The 8,681-nt window shown below is 34.1% G+C and overlaps 1 protein-coding gene across 8 annotated transcripts; it reads right to left on the bottom strand.

Annotated features, from left to right (window-relative positions):
• Positions 1-3,977: 3,977 nt before the first annotated feature.
• On the bottom strand, positions 3,978-8,374 carry LOC134854249 (uncharacterized). Of its 8 annotated transcripts, none has more exons than XM_063870433.1 (4): positions 7,868-7,888; positions 7,472-7,694; positions 4,556-4,659; positions 3,978-4,225 (listed from the first exon to the last, which is right to left on the bottom strand). In XM_063870433.1, exons 2-4 carry the CDS (start codon positions 7,646-7,648, stop codon positions 3,997-3,999), a joined length of 510 nt encoding a protein of 169 aa, XP_063726503.1. In that variant the 5' UTR covers positions 7,649-7,694; positions 7,868-7,888; the 3' UTR covers positions 3,978-3,996. The 8 variants fall into 8 exon arrangements, with proteins under 8 accessions (XP_063726503.1, XP_063726502.1, XP_063726500.1 ...); XM_063870432.1 differs by lacking the exon at positions 7,868-7,888 and adding an exon at positions 8,277-8,316 and having other exon boundaries at positions 3,979-4,225; XM_063870430.1 differs by lacking the exon at positions 7,868-7,888 and adding an exon at positions 8,196-8,286 and having other exon boundaries at positions 3,979-4,225.
• Positions 8,375-8,681: the final 307 nt, after the last annotated feature.

The following is an 8,681-nucleotide window of genomic DNA, read 5'->3' as shown; positions in this document are numbered from 1 at the left end:
TTTTTTCCTTTTCATTTTGGGTGGTTTGGAAATCAAAAGCTACGAAAAGCTTGCAAACAGTTTAATTTTGCTTGGATGTGGATAAAATTTTGGGTCACCGTATCTGATTTTTTTTTAACCCCCTGCCAGTTACCCTACCCCAACCCAACACAATTCTTCAGTTTTCCAATCCCCCGTCCCAGTTCAGCCACTGAACCCCTCATTCTACTTGAACGTGGTCGTTTTCGGCTGCAATTATGGAAACACGAGAAAGTTATAGACGCAACAAATGACCTGAAATAGCAAAAAAAAGAACTTCGCTTAATATAATAACTTAATAGAGTACGTGGGAAACATACTATACTAAAACCAGCTAGATAGCTTCTAATAAATTCTTTGCAATTGACAGAAACCACATTTACTGATAAAGGTTTTTAATATATTTTTTCATCTTTAAATTGCACCTTGGAATAATTTGCTTTGCGTCAGTTAATTTGAATGCTTCAAAAACATCGTTATCTAACTGATTTTAATTAACTGTTGAATTATAAATGATGGCTCATAAATGAGCAAAATGTAAAATAAATTTGCTGGAAAAAAAGCATTTTTAAATCTAATTTTTTGTTTGTTCAATCCAGCTTTTTTTGCCCCAAGTTTTTCAGGCAGATACTTTGTCCAATAATAAACTTTCCTAATTTGTGCTTGCGATTAACTTTTTTGGAGTTTCTACCTCCCAATTTATTTTCTTGTCGGTATGCAGAAAAAATTATCTATAACTTCAGTTAGCATTCTGGATACGGTTGTTTGGTAGATTCTATTTTTTGTTCATCTTTCATTTTAATTGTGAAAAAACGCTAGTTTTAAAAGTAATTTTCAAGTTTTGATCGAAAATATGTCTCTTTTTTTATTTGTTAGTTTAACATTTAGGCGCTGCCAAATATATACACGAGCGAATTACAATAGCTGAAATTATATCTAAAATTGAATTTCTTTTGGGGCGATTATACAAAAAAAATATTCAAAACAGTGCGAGACATCGAAAAAATCCTAAAAAGTAGTCCCATACAAAACAGTCCCCAATATCATTTGAGTTTTTTACCTTGATTTTTTGGCGCCGACATGAGATCATTGGCGGCAAACATGGCGTAAAAAAAATAACAAAGGTTGATTTGATCTAATCATATTCATTAAGTTTTTGTCGAGTTTTTGGTATTTATTTTTTTTGGGTCTAGCTACTTTTTGTCCGTGTCTGTACAGCAATGCTATTGACAACATTCCTGTACAAAATTATTTGAAAAATCATATGAAAGTGCAAACAGGCCCTTACAAAACAGTCCTAAAAATAGTTCCAGAAATTTATGATAAAATTTCGCTCGGATCAAATAAATTTTTGGGGCGATTATACAAAAAAAAATATTCAAAACAGTGCGAGACATCGAAAAAATCCTAAAAAGTAGTCCCATACAAAACAGTCCCCAATATCATTTGAGTTTTTTACCTTGATTTTTTGGCGCCGACATGAGATCATTGGCGGCAAACATGGCGTAAAAAAATAACAAAGGTTGATTTGATCTAATCATATTCATTAAGTTTTTGTCGAGTTTTTGGTATTTATTCTTTTTGGGTCTAGCTACTTTTTGTCCGTGTCTGTACAGCAATGCTATTGACAAAATTCCTGTACAAAATTATTTGAAAAATCATATGAAAGTGCAAACAGGCCCTTACAAAACAGTCCTAAAAATAGTTCCAGAAATTTATGATAAAATTTCGCTCGGATCAAATTACTTTTTGGGGCGCTTATACAAAAAAAAACATTCAAAACAGTGCGAGACATCAAAAAAATCCTAAAAAGTAGTCCCATACAAAACAGTCCCCAATATCATTTGAGTTTTTTACCTTGATTTTTTGGCGCCGACATGAGATCATTGGCGGCAAACATGGCGTAAAAAAATAACAAAGGTTGATTTGATCTAATCATATTCATTAAGTTTTTGTCGAGTTTTTGGTATTTATTCTTTTTGGGTCTAGCTACTTTTTGTCCGTGTCTGTACAGCAATGCTATTGACAAAATTCCTGTACAAAATTATTTGAAAAATCATATGAAAGTGCAAACAGGCCCTTACAAAACAGTCCTAAAAATAGTTCCAGAAATTTATGATAAAATTTCGCTCGGATCAAATAACTTGTTGGGGCGCTTATACAAAAAAAACATTCAAAACAGTGCGAGACATCAAAAAAATCCTAAAAAGTAGTGCCATACAAAACAGTCCCCAATATCATTTGAGTTTTTTACCTTGATTTTTTGGCGCCGACATGAGATCATTGGCGGCAAACATGGCGTAAAAAAAATAACAAAGGTTGATTTGATCTAATCATATTCATTAAGTTTTTGTCGAGTTTTTGGTATTTATTCTTTTTGGGTCTAGCTACTTTTTGTCCGTGTCTGTACTGCAATGCTATTGACAACATTCCTGTACAAAATTATTTGAAAAATCATATGAAAGTGCAAACAGGCCCTTACAAAACAGTCCTAAAAATAGTTCCAGAAATTGATGATAAAATTTCGCTCGGATCAAATAACTTTTTGGGGCGCTTATACAAAAAAAAAACATTCAAAACAGTGCGAGACATCAAACAAATCCTAAAAAGTAGTCCCATACAAAACAGTCCCCAATACCATTTGAGTTTTTTTACCTTGATTTTTTGGCGCCGACATGAGATCATTGGCGACAAACATCGCGTAAAAAAAAGATCAAAGGTTGATTTGATCTAATTTTTTTTTTTAGAATTTTTAGTATTTATTCTTTTTGGGTCTAGCTACTTTTTGTCCGTGTCTGTACAACAATGCAATTGACAACGTTCCTGCACAAAATCATTTGAAAAATCATACGAAAAAGCAAAAAGGCCCTTAAAAAACAGTCCTAAAAATAGTTCCAGAAATTGATAAGAAAATTTCGCTCGGATCAAATAACTTTTGATTCCATTTTATCCGGATGAAAATAGGTAGTATATCAAAAAAATCAAAACCATCTAGATAACAGCAGCGTCCCATCATTAAAACATTAACCTGCGAAACAAAAAAAAAGACAAAATTAGCAAAAAAATTCGTAAAACTATTCAACGGCAAGCACACTTCCTTTCCAAAACTCATTGAGAAGTTCGATGACGATCCAAATCATGCCAAAATTTTACTAGAAAAAATGAGCACAGAACAAATATGGGATTATATAGGATTGTTTATTGGACTTTGAAGTGATTCTTTGGACTATTTTGTATCAGACTGTTTTGTATTGGACTGTTTTGTACAGACACGGTTTTTCATGGGCTTTCACGCTCTAGTTACTAAACTATTATAAAAATGAGTTTTGATTAAGAGCTGATTAATTGTTCATTGAAATTGTAAATCTCATTCTTTTGTCTATTTTTGCCTCGTAAAACATTTGCGTGAATAAAACATTTTTTTTGAAAGTGGTGTCTTTATTAGTTTTAATTATCTATCCAAACTACAGATTTCATAGAATTGAGCAGCACCTCGATTCTTTTGCAGGCTTTTGTCCGTCAAAATTTGGCTGAAATTGTGGACCATTGCTGGCTAAAACACGGCTTCTATGTTGTTCTAAAATTTTCTTGCCCATTTCCGAGAAACCATCAGAAACGTTATCACCGATCTTTGCCGACGTCTCAATGTACTTAAAATGACTCTTTTTCCATTTTATTCTATCTGCATTCTAACGTTCACAATTTATTTGGAATTTTTTTTTCTTCAATTTTTCAAAATTTTAACGGATATGAAAGTACGGAATTAAAAAAGTGTAAAATCAATTTCCATTTTTTCTAATTCAATAATTCGAAGAGGAAACCGAATAAAATTGTCTCAACCTCGAAAGCCAAAATACAAGCCTTATATTTATGTTAAAAGAAAGAACCAAAAGCTCAAGTATCTGTAGTCAAATTTTGTATCCAAGTTGTGCGAAAAGTCAAGATTTACCACATTAAGTGCACTATGTCAATTTGCATTTAAACTGCATAAATCAAGTTGTGGTCAAATTTTGCGGAAAAGAGGAGAAAATGAAAAAGAGCCTTGAAGTTATGGTGGTCTGCGAGCGTCTGTGCTTCGACTGTGGTCACCTCCCGCATCACCTCAAGGTCACTCTTGTTGCCTATGAGCAGCACTGGGATGTCGGTCTTGGCCATTCCTCTGACGTCATTGATCCAGGAGGGAACGCTGGAAAAGCTTTTGCGACTTCTGCACAAAAATAAGTGACGAAATAAGACTGTTTTCAATTCAAAAGTTATCTAGATCTAAGTTTCGTCCCCTCGGATGATCGATAAAAGCTCAAAAAAACGTATTCTTTTTTATCTTTTAAAAGCGTCTGTCATAACTTGTCAAAATCAAAAAACTTTTTTTTTGGACAAATTATCGTTGTTGGCATCTGTTCGATAACGCCCTTATGAAGTACTAATTCAACGTTTATTCGTTCTGACATTGAACCGGGTAAATATTTCCCTTCTATTTTATCGATTTACCTGAATCTTGTTTATAAATAGTAAAAAAGGAACTGTAAATATTTATTACGTGAGGTCGAACACGACTGCTACTGCGTGTGCTCCCCTGTAGTAGCTGCTGGTAATACTTCTGAACCGAGACTGACCAGCTGTGTCCCAAATTTGCATCACTACCTAAATTAGCAAACGTCTGTAAACCTAGCTGCAAAAACAATTTTCATGCAGACTGAGATTCCACGCAAAAAATCCTTTTAAACCCAAAATTATAAAAAGTGAAGGTCCCTCTTTTCCCAATTGGGAGACAAGATTTAGAGCCTGATCTTCAGTTAATTAACTTCAATGATTAAAGGCAGCCGACACAGAAAAAATTGTATTAGAGCTAGGTTTAATTGTTCCCGCCATTGAAAATGCGGAGGAACTTAGTATGCAATTGTATTGTAACCTGATTATAGTAAAAAAAAAACTTATCTTAGAAATTTAATTTTGCGCTTACTTGGCAGTAAATTTTTTCTAAAAAATTCAAATTAAAATTCAAAAAAAAGTTTTTTTATAACGTTTTTTTATTCATTCAATTTTTGGGGACAAAAATTGTCAATTATGTCTAATTCACTACACTTTTTCTTGCTATTTGTAGTTTTTTTTACAAATATGATTGGAACATTCTGTGCCACTCGCACAGAAACTGGCTATCCTTGTTTCAAATTGCCTTCTAATACTACCTAGTGTGGATCGGCTCTTTAGTATATTCAATTGCCATATGGCCACTTAAAATGTAACAATTATTTTTTTGCGAAATATAAGTTCGTTAAATCCAGTTAAAATTGAAAAAGTATGAATTAGGTTGAACTTTTTATTTGGAAAATAAGAAATTTTTTCCGAGCAAATAAGGCTAAATTACGACCGATAGTTTTGAATAAGCATGCTGGCAAGAAAATGATTGAAATTGATATAACTTATACATATTCACTTAATTGTCTAAGGGACATAATTTTGATCTGGTTTTACATTGAAAAATAGCTAAGACAATCAGATTGAATTGATTCTAAAAGTTGAATTTTTATTTGAAAAACTGTGTTTTGTAATTTCTACAATTAAGTCTGGTTATGTCTGGTTTTTCTACATTTGAAACATTGGGAATTTTTTTTTTACTTTTTTGAACACATTTTATACAGTTTTCGCACACTTAAGATATTATCAAATTGAACTACTCTGCAACTTTATATATTAATAAACCGATAAAAATTGAGTTTTATCTGCCGTTTTTTAAACATTTTCAAAGAAATTTCTTACAATTTTCGTATAATTAAAAAAATGAAGGAAACTTTTTCAAAGATATTTCTTACAGTTTTCGTATATTTAAAAAAAATTAAGGGAAAAGCAGCAGGCAGTATAACAAATATTGGTGTCATTGGAATGCGAAACGATTGCTTGGAGAAAAATTGCTAAAGTTTTACAAACAAGGATACAAATATTTTTTTATATCAAGCAAATTGATTTTTCAATCTCTCCCAAAGCACTAAAAGTCCCTGTTTTGGCCAAATTTCTGCGACGCAGGCAAAATTTAGAAAAAAACTTGCAAAAAAGGCGTTTTTATGTACTTTTTGGAATTTAATTACAAAAAAACTACAATTTTTTGGTGCGCGCTCAACCTTCCAAATTAATATATATTGCCACCAAAGGTGCCTTTAGAAAAATTTTAGGGTCCCTCAACCAAAACTGGATGGCTCAAAATAGTTCAAAGAGGGACTCTTTGGGTCGGCAGGGGATGGAAATATATATAACTATTTAATTGTATCAATATTTTTGAAGTTTTGATTGTTTTTATATTTTGCGGAAAACCATTCAAATCGTTTTTTTTTGGTTTTACCGCGGATCTTTTGATTTTTTTTTCTTGTTCAATTTCATTGAAACTCAATTTAAAAAACAAATGAGCTTTTGGAACTGTTTTTCATATTGCAAATTTTTTTCAAATTTTTTGTATTGCAATTTGAAAAAGGGTTTCATCGAGGAGTGGCTTGCTTTTTTGTTGATTAAATTGGTTTCCGGTCTCTGCTAAAAAGCCAAAAAGACCAATTCTAGAAAAAAAATTACAAGAATGAGGGAAAAAGGCAGTTAGTTTTGGTACTTTTTTTTGAACGTTTCGACCAAAAACAGCTATTTAGTGGGGCAGGGGCGGATCTAGGATTTTCTCGAGGGGGGGGGGGGGGGCGGATTTTCAAAAAATTTTCCAAAATTTTGACAACCTTTTTTTTTTTAGGTCGACCAAATTGATTTTTCGAGTTCTCCCAAAGCACCGTTTTGCCCCTATATTGGCTAAATTTTCTGTGCCGCAGGCAAATTTTTAAAAAAACAGTCAAAAAAGCCGTTTTTGGGCACTTTTTGAAAAATGTTGACAAAAAAATCGCTTTTTTTTTGGCGCGCGCTCCCCCTCAAAGTTAGAATATATTGGCGCCCAAGGCGCCTTTAGAAAAATTTTAGGGTCGGTCGGCCAAAATGGATTTCTGAAAAAGTATCAAAGGGGGGACCCTTTGGGTCGGCAGGGGGTCGAATCCCTGAGGGTGAGGCGTCCGCCCCCCCCCCGCCCCCCCCCCCCCCCCCCCTAAATCCGCCCCTGTAGTGGGGGCGTTACCCTCTAAAAACAAGTTTAATCTGAGTCTCAAGACGCCTTTTAGAAAAATTTTACATTTGGTTGGCCAAAATTTTAATTCGTTAAATAGTATCGTAGGGGAGGTTTTGGTCTGTGAAGGGATCCATTTTTTGGCAGAGTATTTGTCACCTCTCACTCTGTTCCAGAAATTTTGCTCCAATTTTATCTAACAAAAACAGGCCTAGAATAATTATTGCATGCTACAAGACATGCTTTGTGCTATGCTACCATTAATCTCACAATTTTCTCAAAGCAACAATTTTAGCTTCGAAAATGTTGCGTATTTCACGAATATGAAACTGATTTGATTTTCATCCGTCATTTTTTTTCCGTGCTTACTTTTGTGCCGTCAAAGTCTTCGAACTTGGTAAGGAAATCGACTCCGATAGTGGTGATGAAGTCTAATTTGAACTCGTCTTTCGCATATCGCAGCACGAGGGAGGATTTGCCCACCATTGAGTCACCCACCAGCAGAACTTTGAACACGTAGTCGTAATCCAATTTGCCTCCGCCCATTATACTCCGAACAACACTTTTTAGCCCAAGTTTGGAGTAAAATGGTCTGTTACTTATCGAAGCGTAATTTTTTTTTAGTTTTCCGAAATTTCAGAAATTGTAATTTTTTTATTGCTTTGATAGTAGCAGTTGATTATCTTTTTGTGGTCAGCAAATAGTGGTGCGCTTGTTTTATTTTAAATGGACTTAAATATAATTTCGTGGGTCATTACTTAAAACTTCCGATGGGTTCACATGCAGGGGCGGATTTAGGGGGAGGGGGCGGGTTTCGGACGTTTTTTATACTTGGCGCCGAAAGACCCTAAAGTTTTTCCAAAGGCGCCCTCGGCGTGGCCTGTTTTTTCTCAAAATTTTGCCTTCGACCTAAAAAAAGGTCGACAAAATTTCGATAAATTTTTGAAAACAACCCTCAGGAAATCCCTAGATCCGCCCCTGTTCACATGGACGCAGAATTTTCTAGTTTTTCATCTAGTCAGACGCGATTTCTGATTTCAAGAAGCTGGTTTCAGTGATAAAAAATTATCCAGTTTGGCCAATCACAGCGCACCCCTATTTTACGGTGGGACTGAAAAAATAAATTCCTTAGAACTTTTTTAAATGCGACTTTAATATTAACCAGATAATCTACTGTTGCTGATTAGTAAACGTGGATGTATTTTAAAGTTGTCTATATTTGTACAAAATGGTAAACAACAAACATTGGTCATATTTGCGAATAACAAACACATCATACGAAGAACAATAACAAACCACAAATTGATGCAGTACATTTTCTTTTCCCAGCGGTTATTTGAATTGCAACCTAATGGCTACAAGAAGTCATAGTTTTGAAATATCAAAGAGGGGCATAAATATCAAAGAAATGCTCAAAGTTTAGCTACGACCAAATTCCTTTCCCGAGCTCTCCCAATGCACTATAGAGGCCGTATTTTGCCGAAAACTTTTGAAGCAACGGGTCCATAAGCCGTTTTTAGGCAAATTTTGAAAAACTTTTGATGAAAAAGTTTGCTGTTTTTGGCGCACGCTCTTGCTG

The sequence above is a fragment of the Symsagittifera roscoffensis genome, chromosome 9, assembly GCF_963678635.1.
Source record: "Symsagittifera roscoffensis chromosome 9, txSymRosc1.1, whole genome shotgun sequence".
Classification (NCBI taxonomy): Eukaryota; Metazoa; Xenacoelomorpha; order Acoela; family Convolutidae; genus Symsagittifera; species Symsagittifera roscoffensis.
This window is presented reverse-complemented; position numbering and strand designations above follow the sequence as displayed.